This window comes from Phaseolus vulgaris, chromosome 7 (genome assembly GCF_000499845.2).
Source record: "Phaseolus vulgaris cultivar G19833 chromosome 7, P. vulgaris v2.0, whole genome shotgun sequence".
In the NCBI taxonomy this organism is placed as follows: domain Eukaryota; kingdom Viridiplantae; phylum Streptophyta; class Magnoliopsida; order Fabales; family Fabaceae; genus Phaseolus; species Phaseolus vulgaris.
Window position 1 is genome coordinate 30,027,813 of NC_023753.2, and position 16,341 is coordinate 30,044,153.

Sequence of the window (16,341 nt, forward strand, 5' to 3'; positions counted from 1 at the left end):
ATTTTTCTCAAGTCCTCCCCTTCCATGCATATAACGACATTGTACCTCAACATTTGGAATCAATGTTTTCAGCACCTTAATTTAGGCCTAGGAAAACAATAATTATCTCATTCTATTTAACCCTAAAGTATTTTATCTCATAAATATAAGCATTCACATCCATTCTTCGTAGTGAAAAACTTCTGCAAAACCTTTATTCCAAATAAATAAATTTCACTTCTTATTTTGATAAGAAATGAAACAATGTCATATTATCACCCAAGCATTGTAGGTGTAGTTCCACATCCACGAATTGTGTTGATACAGAGTGGAGGCCGCCCTCACCTTCTCTTCGCTTCTTTTTCTTGCAGTAGTGAACATAAACCAACAGGTAATAGAAAATAATCAATTGCTAATATAAAAGAAGCAACTCCTTTCAAGGATAAAGAGGAGAGGAGACCTGTCGTACTATAATGGCATATGGCTGACTTGAAATCAATCAAACATCAAAAATCAATCAAGTTAATAGTACCACCGATTCAACATTCTCCATTCAAAGGTTCTAGCAACAGCACAAACTTAGAAAAGACAGTAATTCATATAAAGACATAAGCTGTTACAAAAAGACAGGATGAGAATAGAATATCAAACATTCGCTTCACAAATAGATTCTGATTCCTCACACACCCTTATCTATAAAGTCATTGGATGGTATTAATTTAGCTTCTGAAAGGCTCAAAGTCTGTCCAATCTCTCCCTGACTATCATATTTCACAAGTACTGGAAGGAAAAGGGAAAACAGGCGATCCTCCTATCCACTTTTTGTTCGAACAGCCTATTCTTGGCATAAATTCTGATCCGAAGTGGTAAATGTGAATGCTTACAAGTGTGAATAAAATCAAACCTTTCCGCGCCAAGCATATAATGACCATCAATTTCTTTTATAAAAAAGTTATACTAAATTTTGCACAAATTCTGAACACACCTTACCACATGAGTGGCTGAAATCTTTTACACACGGCAACACTATATGACTTTAGTTTCACAAGCAAATATGACAATCTATTAACAACTCAGGCAGTATTCAATCAGAGGGGAATGAACAGATTTTTTAAGAGGCAACCTACTGAAGCATACACTTGCCTGCAACACAGCCTCTTAATTATTTATCCATTTGACTGCCAAGCAACCTCTTAAATAATTTTTCCACTTGCCACCAACCTCTCAAATAACAAGGTAACCTTAAGAGAGACTATGAATGGCCTGCTTGCCTATCCCACTTAAGGTCTGCAGAAAACTCGGCAAGTGCCGCTCGTGGATCACCATTTGAAACAGACCAGTAATATTGAGCTGTTTCATTATCAACATGCATGCTTCTCTTCAAGGAATCAACCACCTTTTTGTTGCTTTCTTCCGAGGAAACTCTGTTTGACACATAGGAAGTCCTCGTGTCCGGTACATCATTAGGATACAGCACAGCCACTTCTCGTTTTGCATAGACATCCAGCTCAATAAAGCATGTTCTGTTAATCAGAATATCAGAACTACTAATAGGGATCAATAACCTTTCCCTTGAGTATATGCCATGGTCGCTTATCATGTTGTTCAGGCGCTTTATGTTCATTACCTATCAAAACATAAAAATATCATCCAATGTTATCAATGTAAAGGCTATGTTTCAAAGAGGTTCCTTTTTCTTTTTATTAATGGCATGTACAATCTCTGCTCTGTTTGAGGGAATTGTCCTAGTTATTGAATGGGGGTTTTGGGGTCTGGTGTGGTGGGTTGTGTTAGATTCTTTCTTGTATTTTTCTTTGACTATGGCTAGTTTGTTTAAATGGGTGACTGTTGTTTTGCTTGGAGATGTGTTATCATGTACTTGTTGCTGTAACGTGCTGTGGTGGGTTGCTTGGAGCTGTGTTTTAACATGTTTATATAAACCTTGATGAAAGAATCAAGGGAATAATTGTTTACATTAAGTCAATAGCATTCAAAAATGCTCCAAACAGTAACTGTAAGTTCCGTAATTCAGTTAATAAATGAAAACCTAGCAACCTAGGATTACAACATAGTATGGGTGCATTTAGTAATGTGGAAACTACTCAATATTATTATTTTACTTAATCCGGAAAAATGGTAAACCCTTGTATACAGGTGGCACGGACCTGAACGGAGTACTTGACGGCGAGGCTAGCCACGGTGTCGCCGCGCGAAATGAGGTGGGAGATGGCGAATTTGGCGAGGGAATTGTCTCTCCAGAAGCTTCCAGAGAGTGGGTCGCCGATAATATCGTTCAATTTCCAAGGGGCGACGAAGGCTCTGGTGAGCATCTCCCTCTGGGAGGCGACGGAGTTCCAGAGACGGCAGACGCAGCTGGCACGAGCGAGATCGGAGATCGGAAGGTTCTGGAAGATGAGGCGGAGGATGTCGGTGGAGGAGAGTGCCGAGAAATGGGAATTCATGGGGGAGATCACAGTGGCGTTGGCGGTGGAGGAGGATGAGGAGGAGAAATTGGAATTGATGAGTTGCCGGAAAATGTCGCCGTCGTCTTCGTCGCAACAACAACCCATCGGGGAGTGAAATTGAGATACAATGAATGGCGTGTGTGTGTAGGGGGAGAAAAGGGCACGTCTTATCTCACTGCCATAAAGAAAATAACGAACCTACAATTTTTATATCACATTATTATTATTATTTGAAAAACATGTCAATTCTATTTCATAAAAATCTTTTTCCTTTTCATAGGACCCCTCTCTAATGGTATGTCTTCTTGATTATTATTTTCATAAATATCCTTAATTAATTATAACTAAAAGTAACAAAACAAACATTGCATTCCAATTTTTTTCATTCTCTTGTTAGATTTGCAGAATATCCAGTGGCAAATTGCGATTTAAGTAGAAAGATAAGGATGATTAATTTAAACATATTATAAGTTTATGTAGAAAAAAATATATAAGCTATTTTAGAAGAATAATATAAGCTATTGACAAATTTAATAATATTAGATCAAGGATGAAGAAAGTATTATGTATATCATCAATAAATAATCTATAATAAAATTATAAAATAATTTATTCTTATGAATTATTTTATAATTTAATAACTTTTTATTTTAATAATAATATTTAACTTTTTATTATTATGAAGAAAACAAAAGTTAACATACTTCTGCATAAATTGGCTTAGGTGCATGTGTTTTGGGTACTATACTAAAGACTAAAAAGAACCTCTGACAGTGACAAATTCTTGCTGAAGGGAAAAGGAATATCTTGCATTGAATTGAAATGAATAGGAAAAAAATACTATGGACATCAAAGAAAAAATCATGGCATCATCTGAAACCCACCAAAGAGGAAAAACCATTAGAGCAGAATTATAGACATAAGAATCGACATGGTGACAAAAGTACAAGAAAATAGCGAGAGTGCTATGCAGTAATGGCGAGTTCTTAGATTCCTCTAACAGGGAATTGCACTGATGGTGGGCGCTGTTTGAGTCCACTTACAAACCCATCATTTTTCTGTACACTTTTCCTGCTCCTTAAGGGTGAAAGTGAAACCAATCTGGATGCAATTCTTGAAGGAGAGAAAGATCGACGGAATTTAGATGCAGTGGATGATGATCTCTTGGGAGGACTCCTGCTCAACCTTACAGGTCTTGTGGGTGAAATAGAAACAGTTGGTGGGCATTTGATCGGGACTTGAAATTTGGAATGAAATTTGGAAGCAGACGGTGGAGACTTGATCAAAAACTTGTGAGGTGTTCCACTCCTATTTCTTAATGCGACAGGGGACTTGTTCTGTTGCTGCCGTGGTGGTGAAGATGGAGACTTGATAACAAATTTGTGTGATGTTGTTCCTCTGTTTCTTGAAATGATAGGTGACCTTGTCTTGCAAAACTGTTGCTGTTGTGACTGTGAAGAAGAGTGAGTGGAAAGGAACAAAGGGTTGGGGAATAGTACAGTTTTTCTAGCCCATGGCCTATTCCTGGGAGACACCCTATTTGCCATATACCTGTTGCTTTCTTTATCAAATTCTCTGACCTTAGGAGGAGAAACCTTAAAGTTAATTCTGGAGCGAGCTCTTTGAAGTGATGGAGAACCATCATTCTGAACTCTGGTTTGCTTCTCTTTCTTCCTTCTGGCCCTCAGTTGTGTGTTTTCAAGTTCTGCTTTCTTCTTGCTCCGTTGAGACATCGGAGTTTTTGGGTCATCTGGGGCAGTTTTCTTTCCAACTGCTGAGACTATTTCCCTGGCAAACTGACTTGCCTGCAAAATTTCTCCAACAGTTTCGCCTACAAGCATTGCAGGCAGTGACATTCTCTTCCATTCACCTGCATAAGGGTTCACAACAACGATCACAATAATAAAAGGGAAAGCCAATTAACCCATGTTCTCCTTAATCATGTCCAAGACCAAGTAAAGATAAGATTTCTCTTTGCTAGTGAGTAGAGAGAACGAACAAAACCTGTGTTTGATGGAAACTTTCCCACTGGAGATCTCCTTGATGCACCATTCTTGATCCTTCATCACAGCAAGAATACATAAAAAATTACAATTTGCAACAACAAATGGCATAAAGTTTAAGAATGGTAATACATGTCATTCATCTACAAAGTATCACACATGTGAAGTCTCTCAACACCGTCCATAGTAGTAACTACCAAAGATGATTTCTGATTGATTGGTACATAGAAATGAAAATCAAAGTTCAAAGCTACAATATGGCGATCAGACTCATGATGAGTGACTCTTGCTATGAACTGAAATTGAAGCAAAATCGAAAGCAGACCTGAGTGACTCTTGCTTGCACCTGAGACTTGTTCTGAGATAACCTCTTGTGCTGCGAGGGCTGAGATTCACCCCCGACACCACCTTGGTTCCACCAGTCACAGTGTACTGAAGTTCCTGCAGCCGAGCGACGCATTGATCCACCTTCAACCACCCACAATAATTCACTCACAAGGTTCAAAATTTATCTGGTCTCATGAGGAAAAATCACTGGCATTAGCATGTATTACCTTGTTTAGAGTTTCTTTAATCAGAACAGGATTGAGAGCCGCCAAAAGTTTCTTCTGCTTTTGTGGGGTTCTTGCAACCATCTTCGGAATATCCGAGGAATGAAATCAAGCACACACAAGGTGGGTCTCCAGAATTTTTCTCAGAAACAATCTCTCCAACTTGTACCTAGTGCCCACCCAACCAAAGATTGGATCTGAATCTCTCTCTCTCACACACTCTCACTCTCTCTCTCTAATAGGAAGACACTTTACCAAACCCTTTTGCTTTTGGTTGCAGAGTTTGGCTCCTAAGTGGTGTTGACATCCAACAAACACAAACTCTGTGTAACGTTTGTTTTCCAACGGTCGACTAAATCTATGTATGTCTATCACTCTATCCTAAGCAAGCTAAATCAACGCCAACGGCTATATGCAACTATTTCTTTTTGTCCCTATTTTGGTTGGGCCCACAGATGATTACGTGGGCCTGCTTCCATTTGTCAACAAAGCTTTGTAATAAAACGTTATAAAGCTGACTCTACAAAAAGTTTAAAGTTAATTTCCTTTCTATATAAATTAAGCAATATATATTCAAATATTTTATAAATAATGTACATCATGCCATTAACTATGAAATAAACGTTAAAATCTCATGTTCCAAAGTTGAATCAGTTTTTCATTTTCTTAAAAGTTAAAAGGAGTTTTAAATTGGATATGTCGTTGGTAGAAAATTATTATTATTATTATTATAAATAATAATATTTCTTATGTAATAATTTGTTGTAATTAATAAAAATAAATAAATCTAAATCTGACTCGAAGTGTATTTCAATTAAATTCGAAGTAAGAACTTTACTTGGCCATTAACTTATTTGACTTCTATGTTCCACCGTAAAGATTTTTTTTTTTTTAAATTTGATGAGGACTTTTCAATATTTCCCCCATTTTCAGTTTTGACAACGATATATTCAAACTAGTTTAATTTCATATTTTTTTTTTCACCCAATCCATGTAATAATAAGAAAAAATTGAAGAAAAATATGCGATGATTGAACTTTGGTTATCATAGTAACTTTAAAACAACACAAAAACATAAAGGATAAAGATTCACATATAGTTAACAATTCTCCTCCCAATACCCACCCACTACACATGTAAAAGTATATATGTAACTAAATATGATTAATTTTATCACAATTGGTTAAAAGTAAATGAAGGTGATTAGATAATAAAAGATATTCTTCAATCGGATTTTTTTTCCCTCGTTGTTTAAAGATACACATGCGTTAGTACAGAGATGTGACAGGTGCTAAAGGACAGAAAGCGTTTATAGAAGACATGAAATGCCATTACAAAATATTCAAGAAATTGAGGTTTTTGATTGTTAGGGCATTGATTTTATAGGGCCTTTGCCATCTTCTTTTCAAATGAATATATATTAGTAGCAATTGAGTATGTTTCTAAATGGGTGAAAGCAATTCCAGCACGACATACAGATTCTAAGACAATCATTAAATTTCTTAAAAGAAATATTTTTTGCATATTTGGCACTATCCAAGAGTATTGATAAGTGACGGTGGGTCTCATTTTTGTAATACCCAGTTGAAAAAAGTGTTAGAGCATTATGGGGTTAATCATAAGGTGGCATCAGCTTACCACCCACAAACAAATGGGCAAGCATAAGTTTCTAATAAAGAAATTAAGAAAATATTAGAGAAAACGGTTGTTGCATCAAGGAAAGATAGGTCGATCAAACTTGATGAAAATTTGTGGGCGTATAAGACTACATTTAAAACTCCTACTTTCCTTTCCCCATTTCAGCTAATTTATGGAAAAGCTTGCCATCTTCCGATGGAATTGGAATAGAAAGCATATTGGACATTAAAGACACTAAATTTAGATGTTAAAGGAGCTGGGGAAAGAGAAAATTGCAAATCCAAGAACTTGAAGAGATGAGATTAAAGGCATATAGTTCTTCAAAGCTTTATAAAAAAATGCACAAAGAAATATCACGACAAGAAGATTGTGGAAAGAAATTTTCACCCCGGTCAGTTTGTGCCTTTATTCAATTCTAGATTGAGACTTTTTCCTGGGAAATTAAAATCTAAATGGTCAGGTCCTTATGTTGTGAAAGAGGTCAAGCCTTATGGAGCAATAGAGTTAGAAGAACCAAAATCACACATAAGCTGGGTTGTAAATGGTCAAAGGGTAAAACCTTACTTGGGTAATGAACAGGAAAAACTCACTACGGTAATCCTTTTTTATGACCCTTAAAGACACAAGCGTCAAGCTATATGACGTTAAACGAGCGCTTACTAGGAGACAACTCAGTCCACATTTTAGTTTTATGTAGTGTTGTTATCTTTGTTTTGACATGTTTTCTTGCAGGGATTCTTGCCCAAGTGAGTCAAATCTCGCTCAGGCAAGTTAAATGACGAAAAGTGGGGTGTTCTCGGGAGTTATCTCGCTCAAGCGAGAATCTCGCTTGAGCGAGATTGACAACGAAATTATCACTCAAGCGAGCAAATTCTAGCTAAAGTAAGTTTTATGTCGGAAAAATTAAGTTTCTCCCAGGGAATCTCGCTCAAGCAATTGTTTTTTTTTTGCAAAAAAAATAATCTCAAAGGCAACCCAATCCTTATATGTCTCCCGATCAGTTTGAACTTAAGTATTTTGGCCTGAGGACAGGTTCTATTATTCAGGGGGTAGATCCAGCAAATGAAGCAAGGCCATATAGAACAATAGATGAAGATTTTAAAACAGAGATGAAGGACTTCTTAGGAAAAGAGGATTAAGCAAAAACATGGTTTTATCTTTCTAATTTTCTTTTCTTTTCAGTTATTTTTTTTAATATTATTTATTTTGCGGTTGTTTTGTTTTCTGATTATTTGCTTATTTGTTTAGTTTGTTTTATTTACTTTTTGCTTTAGTTTTCTGTTAGCTGCTTTTTTTTGGTTATTTTTATGTCTTGAATTATTTTTCTTGAATAAATTTAAGTTTTAATTTAATTCGTTTTCTAGTTTATTTTTCTTAAATAAAAAAGAATTGGAATGTTAATATGTGGAAAAAAGGAATTTGTGTTTAAATATTAAATAGTGAGATGAATTAGACACAGGTTAGAAAGGAAAATATGATTGAATTTCTATTCAAATGTAGTTGAAATTGTGATACATGAAAATTTAACAGGATCGTTGATTAGAACAGAGAATGACAAAACATAAAGGAATGAGGCCAATTAAACCAAGTGAGTGTGAGAACCTTATACAGTTTTGAGAGTTTTACTGATGAATTGACAATTGTAGTTGCTTAATTTTTATTTTGTGTTACATCATAAAAGAGCATGAAGATGATTGAGACATTTGTGTTAATTAGGAACCCAAGGCCAAATAGCCAACCTTTATCTTATTAGAATTCCATTTTTTTATATCCCCTTTGGGCCAAGAATTTTTGTTATTATAGCACCCTAACCTTTGATATATATTTCCCTACCCTTTGACTTGTCTAAGGAAGGAGAACATAGATGCAGTACATATAGAGAAGGGAATGGTTGGTTCTGATTGTTGAAAGTTGAAAATAGGAAGAATATATTCCTATTGAAAAAAAAAGAGAGAAAAAAAGAAAAAAAAATCGTGTTGGAAATCATGAAAAGGTAGAAAAAAAAAATGAGGAAAAGTGTGAACTAAAAAAAAATTGTGAATAGATAACATATATGTTCTCCATAATTGGATTGTAGGTATGTTTTTCTTCTTTAAGATGTGCATTTTGTTAACTGAAAAACCAATACTTTTTGGAAGCCTAACCTCATTACAACCTTGGAAAAGACATCAAGATTCTTGTTTCTAATATGTTTATGATAGGAAGATGAAATGAAAAGCAACTATGATTTATTATGATTCAGTGAAAATAGAGAGAAACACTTACCTGTGAGCATATGAGAAGTAATTTCTTAATGAATTGTCATTATATTGTTTTGATTTTATCCTAGAAGTTGATTGTTTTTATATTTTTCTATATTTGAATTTGGAACGTCATAAGTTTCTAATTTGATTTGTTGTTTAGTGAATTAAGTTGTTTGATATTTAAATTCAATTATATTCATTTACTTTGTTCGAGGACAAACAAGATTCTAAGTTGGGAAGAGTAATACGTGTCTAATTTCAGTAATATTTCATATTAAAATATAGACACTTATGAGTCTTAATTGCTAAATTACATATAAAATAATCTCTAATTTATGAATTTATACATTTTTTATGATCTTTATTTGAATAAGAATTTTATTCCCAAATTTTGTGTTAATTTCAGGTTTTTAGGGAAGAATGAAGATAACTGTGTTAAAGAGAATAAAATAAGTTAAAAGGAGAAAGTTGTAAGGCCCGGAACGCACAAAAAGAGCAAAAAAGTTCTACTCAGCAACGATGGTATCAGAGCCATTTCGAGCCTATCCTAGTGAGTATTTGTTGGGCTTATTAGGCCACCCGCTATCGGGCCGCTATCGGACCACCCATAATATATAGTCCCACACACAAGTTGACAGTCTCGGCGTGAGGGGGTGTGTTGGAGATTTCATTGTATATAAGTGGGTGCAAACCTCAACCTCATGAGCCGGTTTTATGGGGTTGAGTTAGGCTTAAAGACCACTCTGTCAGAGAAATTGGACAATTTTATGTTTTTGTCACTTAGCTCATCACCGCAATGTAGGAAGTTAGCTACCCCTAGTAAATTAGGTTAAATAGGGGGCTATAGGCTAAACTTTAGTGTGTCAAATTGATAGGAAAACACCATTGAGTGAATTGTTATCTAATTGGAAGAATAGGAGGAGCAGGAAACATTAGAGGAGGAAATTGTCAAAGAGAAACATCCTGGATCTTCTTTTCATGTCATCCTTGCGTGTACTAGTCATTACGAGTGACTGATTCTACTCTTTGAGATTTAGAGTAATATGTTCGAACTCTTATGTATTGATGTGATATTTAAATATAATATAATATTTTGTTCTTGATTGATTATTAGTGTTGTTTTTTTGCTTCTAACTTTTGATCTAGAATCTTAAATCTAAAAAAGTATTTTTAGGGTTCCGATCTAAACAACAATAAACAATACTTAACATATTTGAGTTCTAAGAATAAACTTGAAATGTTGATTGTTATTAACGTTTGAGCTTGATTCTAAGTTGTTTGTATAAATATGCGAGGATTCGATATAAATAAATTTTATACAGGCACCAATTTCAATCAAAGAACATAATGTAAACAAACTAATAAAAATACATGAGAGTGAGAAAGATGAAACCTAATCCCTATTTTTCCAACTTGAAGCAACCAATTCTTTGTTTGTTTTCTTATTAATCATCGTCAACACAACACTTTCAACACACTTTTAATTGTTATGTTTTATATTAAGCGAAAATTGTACTTGATAATTCAACTGTTACTTGCAGGGTTGATATTCGTTCTTAGGGACAAATTATTACTTCTGACAATGCAGTGCACTTGTCGTAAAAAGAAGGCATCATTATGAAACTTGACATTTCAACTAGGTTGACACCCCAAGTAACAACAATCATCTACCATCACATGAAAAAAAGTATTATTAAAAGAAAAAAGAAAAAGAAAGAAAATACAAAAAACTATGGGAGAATTAGACCAAAACCCATATGTTAACAAAAACGAAACATAGGTAGACTATACCTATTCTTAAAATTCTAAGAATAGACTAGGTGAAAGACTATTATACCAATGAAATGAGTCTATATGAATAAATCATAAGTTAGACAGCTTATCCGCACAACAAGTTAATAATGCATCCTTTGGACATTGATGGTAGTTAATTCAAAGGAAGTTTATGTTAAGAGTGAAATTCATTTTTGTTATTATGAATAAGTTGTGGGGTAGAGAAAAACTTATTTAGTGAAATTGTTTCAAACCTACATAACTCCAAATCTACGAGATTAAAGTTATTATAGAAAATGATAACTTTAATTATTATTTTAACATCTTGGGATATCTTCACAGCTTTGTTAAGTTTAGAAGTTAATTAATTGAAGTCGTGAATCATGAGACAACTCCCGATCTCAAGAAAACGTGTTTCACCTACACAACTTCAAGTGAATTTAAAATTCACCTCCTATAGGAGTCGTTGAGGTGCTCAATGAGTCTATGAGCATGATGCTGTGGTGCATTTGTAGGAGTCGTTGAGGTGCTTAATGACTGTGAACATGATGCCGTGGTGCATTTGTTATCTGTGACATGATTAGCAATGGTTAGTGCGGGAATGAGTCATTGCTTTATTGGATTGAATTTGGCAAAATTCATTGGATGCATGTTTGTAATTTGGCAGAAGCACTTCGGAGTGGTAATTTGGTGATAGCTAGTGATCTTTAAATTTTATTAGTTACTATTAATTAATATAATTGAATGAATGATACGGTCTTGCCTTTGAAATGTAAGATCACATAATACACTTATTTATTCAAAACGCAAATGAGTAAAAGCAAGAATTGAAAACTTAAATGTGAGATCAGAAATTTGATCGAACATACACGAGTATTTGCCATGACATGTTTTGAGAAAAATTTAATTGAATCTGGGTTGATTCATAAACCAAACACAGCACACTAATTTATACACGTTGGCATTATAGAAAAAAAAGCTCCACTATCTTACATTGTTTGAGAAAACAATGTTTACTGCATTTGGGTTGGGCGATATGGCAGGAGTGATGACTTTCTGTTCATAGTTCTTAGCTTCAGAGGACTCCAGACCACAGGTTTACGTTGTAGAGCAAGAACAGGTTGATTCCTAGTGGGCCCCATCATCCTGGAATCTGCCTGTGTTGGACTGTTCATCATAAACTTGCTGCTGCTCCTTACAGACAATGGTGTTGTCATCATTGATTCTCTCAACTCTGGCAATGGAACAAACAAACTTGAATACCTATCTTTCCTTTGGCATCTTATCCGTGATTGCTGACTGCTTCCACTGGTAACTCGGAATGCTGCTGAGGCACGGAGTGGAGTTGACATGCCAGAAGTTGTGTGAGAAGGTAGTGTGGCAATGGAAACCCTCCTCCTTGGCTGAATGACCTGCGTTGTTGATGTTGAAGGTGGTCTCACGGCAACGGACACCCGCCTCCTTGCCTGAAAGAACTGCCCTGTTGTTGATGGCGCAGATGGCCTCACGGAATTGGTGACCATTGAAGCCCTTCTCACATTGTTTTCCTTTTCATTCATGAATGTGGTGTAACTCTTTGATCTTAGAGGACACTGTGGAGGCAAGGAGTTGGTTATTTTTCTCAGTGGTTGTCTGAGTTTGGATGGATTCAGTGGTGGCTTCTTGTCTGTCACTGTTGTCTGAGCTTTTGTGTGTTGCGATGATAATGACGGTTGAGCTGAAACAGCAGCAAGTGCTCTACTTTCTTGCTTTAGTCTGTGCTTTCTTTCTTCAGCTATCTGGTTCTCCAGGTCCCGAACCTGTCACGGAGTATATGAAATTATGAATCACTTTGAATAGAAAAGATAAACATCATATTGTCTGAGTAACTTCCACTGCATGAACATTTCTGAAGAATATACCTTTTCCTGAAGGGTTTTACAATGGTGTTCTCTTGCAGCAAGCCTGAGTTGCGCAATTTGCAAGTTATCCTGTAATTTCTTTGTTTCCTTCTCGTCCTGTTTGAGCTTTTCTGCCTTTAATTATACAAAATTTCTGAGCTTCAGGAATTGAAAAACCATGGTTATGTTTATTAGAACAATTTCACACTAGCTTACCATTTGCTTGTACTTAAACAGCTCAGTGTGGTCTACTTGCTTGCGAGCTGGGCCACCCTCGATTCCACGGACGCGGGTGGCGAAATTCAGTGAGCAAAGTGTCTCTCCCAAGTCTGCTGAGCTTGGACTTACCTGCACAAACATTAACGTTTTGCAGTCTCCACCTGCATTTCGACCACATATCAAACACTAACAGTTATAAAACTGCAGGCGTGAAATCAAAACACAGTCATTTCCAAAGGATCATAAATTCATAATGTTGAAGTGGAATCTCACCTAAAGAACTTTGCAGCATATGAGTGAGTTTTGAGTTCCTGTCAAAACCAGAGGACACAAATAATAATTAGAATAAGGACCATTCACAGTTCGAGTGTATTTAAGAGAGGAAAAGAGACTTGCCTGTAAGGAATGTGAGCTGATTTAGAAGCTAGGGCAGAAATAACATCACCAAGCGCTGAAAGAGACTTATTTATGAATTGAGATTCCTTCAGTCTTTCTCCTTCAGCTTCAGTTTTTCCCACTCGCTCACTGCCAGCTAAGTCTACTAGCCAAAGGTGACTCTTTGTTCTCTGGCCATTAATTAAATTTTCTCCCATTACAGTTACCCGTAACAAGCTGCATGTAAAAGCACCTCTTGATCATTTATCTATAATTATTAATAACACTTCTGCCAAAACTGTGAGTGTCATTGAGATAAAGATATTACATCTACTGGCCCTAAAGAAAGTAACTGCCTCGGCTTAAAACATGATCTATTAAAGGAAAAAACTACTATTTAATTTAATATGATTAAAATATTTAAGAATTAAGATCTTCAAAGGTATACAATACATATAAGTTTAGAAGTAAAAATAAAGTACAAGCAAAAAATGAGTCAAAATGAGTCACTCTGTAAGAATCTAGCTGTACCAGTGAGAACGGCTGCTAAGCTCATTTGCACAGGTGGATCCAACTGATCTGACTAGATTTCCAGTCTTAAGCATTTCCCACACATCTTCTGTTCCGTAAACACGAGCTTCAATAAGTCCAGGGACATCTTGGGTTCCTTCGGCAGCTTGCTTTATCTCCAATCTAAAGTTTAGAAATTTGTTTTCTTCATCAGTGAGTGATACCAAACATTTTATACATCAAAATTCCATGCATCCAGTTGGGTAGGAGCGAAGGAAAACTGGAAACTACATTAATTCGTTTATTAGCTGGTTGCAGATTAGTTGACATGTAGAGATGGTTATACAACTATGCATCTCAAAAGAGTGCCTTGTTTAGAACCACGAAACAATAGTGTCATGTTTCTATCCTTTTCAGATTCTTTATCCAGCACAGCAATATGTCAAAAGAATTCTCAGATCTTGTTTTTATTAGCACATTAACATCATATACTAATTGGCAGCTAAATTCTAGAACAAAAGAGCTACAAACGACAATGCTAATTACTCGGGAGATCTAAGCACTCACTTTTTTGTTGGTTGAGTTGAATTTTCCACCAACAGATCTCTTATCTTCTCATTGTAAACCTCCAGCATGCTCACAGACAATTCATACTTCATTGCGCCATGTCTCTCTTCAGTTATCCGAAATAATTCTTCCAGGGTTCGGTAGTTAACTCCCCTGTGTTCTGGTGTTCCTTCCATAGTGAATGTTTTCCCAGTTCCAGTTTGCCCATAGGCAAAAATGCAGACATTGTACCCATCCAATACTGATGTAACAATGGGTTTGGTCTGTTGAAAAACAGCATCTGCATAACACAAAATGCGTTCAGTCTCCATAATTTTCCATAAAAAAAATTCTTCATTGCAAAACCAATAAAAGATGCAACTTTTTCGTTACCTTGGTTATCTTCTGGCCCAAATACATGATCAAATTTAAATTGCTTTTTAGAAGATTCTGCACAAATGACTTGAAGTTCATTATCTGAAGACGACTCAAAATTGACAACAGATGCAGACCCATTAGCAATTTCACTCTCATTTAATGGTCTGCATCTGCAGAAAACTCTGATATTCCCCTTGAGTTCAATTACTTCATTGTAAAGCCGCCTACGCTCAGAGGACTCATCCAGGTACTTTCTTTTTAAGAGTTCATATTCAGCACCTAATACCAGAAGAAAATCCCAAAAGCTATTAAAATTATAGTTAAAAAATTAACCATATATATATAGAGAGAGAGTATTCAACTTTTCATGTATTTTTGTAGTTTTCTACTAGAAGCATACCGAGAAGCTGCACGGACTTCAAAACATCAGTGCCCGGAAAAGATTCAACAGTGAGCTTCACTTCATCAGACAATGCTATATGATCCTTCTTCAAATCCTAAAGCATGAACCATACGGTAAAATAAAGTTTACGAAAGATAAACAGAATGCGAACAGAGAATCCAGAAATCTAAGGAAAAGAAAGAGACATGATTCAACGTGGGTTTAAAATAAGACTAAAGATTTACCTGAATTTTGGTGCCGACATCAAGTATTTTCTTCAATATGGGAAGTGTGTGACCCTTATCCGGAGAAGCTTCATGGGTTCCATGTGACACACTGTTTTCATCCATGGAGTCTGAGTTCTCGTTCACTTGCTTCGATACATCCTCTGACGAATTTCCACAAATCGACAAACGACCCAGCATCAGAATTAACAACGTAATTTGGCTGAGATTAAGGTAATTGATTTTCTTTTTGTTCGTTCCAAATGGAAATGGGAAGTTGAATAGAGAAAAGAGAGGGAACCTGATTCAGGAGTGATCAACGGTTGTTTGAGTTCGCAGTCAAGAACGAAGCGGTGGAATTTTTCAGCGAGCATTTGGATTTGAATGGATTGATCTGCAAGAATCGGCGATTTGCGTCAAAGAATAGGTGATTAATTCAATCAGTGAGTAGAGAGAAAGTGAGAGTACCGTTCATGGTTCTCTGAGAGAATGGTGACACACGATTCCAAGATCCAACTTCCTGAGCAATAGAGAGCAAGAGAGCAATAGGGAGCAAGAGAGCAATATTGTACCGTTGTTTTCTTTTTCAGATTTCAAAGTTTGAAACTACAACGGCCGTTTGACAATATCAAATTCTCAGGAGCGTCCGCACCTGTTTTGGGCCTTGGTATAGGCAACCCAAACTTCGAAAGCCCAACCTTTTTGTGGGAATGGGCTATGTTGTTTTCATTAAGTTCATTGCTTCCTGTACCTCCATACATTTTTTAATGCATCTATAAATATGAAAATTCTCATCTAATCTTTTTTTAATTGTATAATTTAAAAGTCAAAAATGTCTTTTAGATTATCTAATTTGAATTCTGGATTACAAAATTTATAATTCATTTTTTTTTTCAAAAAAAACTTATGAATTACCTAATTTGTAAATTATTTTTTCTTCTAGATTGCATAATTTAAAAAGTCATTTTTTGGAAACAAAAAATAATTGTGCAATCCAAAATTGGTAAGTGGTGGCTAAGGTCACACTCGTTTTAGTGAAAGTTGCAAGACGTTATATAACTCGATTAAACTCATAATTTGAAAATTGATAAAGTTTATGATGTGCTCCTTAAAAAATGTTTGTCAGAAATGACTTAATATTAATATATTTTATCATATAATAATTCTGAACTAAA

At 35.5% G+C, this 16,341-nt stretch overlaps 3 protein-coding genes across 3 annotated transcripts; all 3 read right to left on the minus strand.

Annotated features, from left to right (window-relative positions):
* Positions 1-558: 558 nt before the first annotated feature.
* Positions 559-2,738, minus strand: LOC137829823 (F-box protein At1g55000). The gene is made up of 2 exons (XM_068636779.1): positions 2,145-2,738; positions 559-1,606 (listed from the first exon to the last, which is right to left on the minus strand). Exons 1-2 carry the CDS (start codon positions 2,547-2,549, stop codon positions 1,232-1,234), a joined length of 780 nt encoding a protein of 259 aa, XP_068492880.1. The 5' UTR covers positions 2,550-2,738; the 3' UTR covers positions 559-1,231.
* A 494-nt stretch (positions 2,739-3,232) lies between these two features.
* On the minus strand, positions 3,233-5,381 carry LOC137829824 (microtubule-binding protein TANGLED-like). The gene is made up of 4 exons (XM_068636780.1): positions 5,002-5,381; positions 4,773-4,915; positions 4,449-4,504; positions 3,233-4,314 (listed from the first exon to the last, which is right to left on the minus strand). The coding sequence occupies exons 1-4, from the start codon at positions 5,080-5,082 to the stop codon at positions 3,431-3,433; spliced, it is 1,164 nt and encodes a 387-aa protein (XP_068492881.1). The 5' UTR covers positions 5,083-5,381; the 3' UTR covers positions 3,233-3,430.
* A 6,030-nt stretch (positions 5,382-11,411) lies between these two features.
* Positions 11,412-15,793, minus strand: LOC137829826 (kinesin-like protein KIN-14S). The gene is made up of 12 exons (XM_068636781.1): positions 15,635-15,793; positions 15,468-15,560; positions 15,188-15,330; positions 14,961-15,057; positions 14,576-14,839; positions 14,204-14,483; positions 13,658-13,819; positions 13,148-13,363; positions 13,025-13,062; positions 12,749-12,912; positions 12,554-12,667; positions 11,412-12,451 (listed from the first exon to the last, which is right to left on the minus strand). The coding sequence occupies exons 1-12, from the start codon at positions 15,639-15,641 to the stop codon at positions 11,666-11,668; spliced, it is 2,364 nt and encodes a 787-aa protein (XP_068492882.1). The 5' UTR covers positions 15,642-15,793; the 3' UTR covers positions 11,412-11,665.
* Between the last annotated feature and the right edge of the window lie 548 nt (positions 15,794-16,341).

Coding starts and splice junctions, on each gene's coding strand:
- LOC137829823 (XM_068636779.1), bottom strand. CDS start 2,549: ATGGGTTGTTGTTGCGACGAAGACGACGGCGACATTTTCCGGCAACTC. Junction 1,607..2,144: donor CCGTCAAGTACTCCGTTCAG/GTCCGTGCCACC, acceptor ATGTTTTGATAG/GTAATGAACATAAAGCGCCT.
- LOC137829824 (XM_068636780.1), bottom strand. CDS start 5,082: ATGGTTGCAAGAACCCCACAAAAGCAGAAGAAACTTTTGGCGGCTCTC. Junction 4,916..5,001: donor TTAAAGAAACTCTAAACAAG/GTAATACATGCT, acceptor GGGTGGTTGAAG/GTGGATCAATGCGTCGCTCG. Junction 4,505..4,772: donor TGCAAGCAAGAGTCACTCAG/GTCTGCTTTCGA, acceptor GCTGTGATGAAG/GATCAAGAATGGTGCATCAA.
- LOC137829826 (XM_068636781.1), bottom strand. Junction 14,484..14,575: donor TGGGCCAGAAGATAACCAAG/GTAACGAAAAAG, acceptor TGTGTTATGCAG/ATGCTGTTTTTCAACAGACC. Junction 13,063..13,147: donor TCAGCTCACATTCCTTACAG/GCAAGTCTCTTT, acceptor TGGTTTTGACAG/GAACTCAAAACTCACTCATA.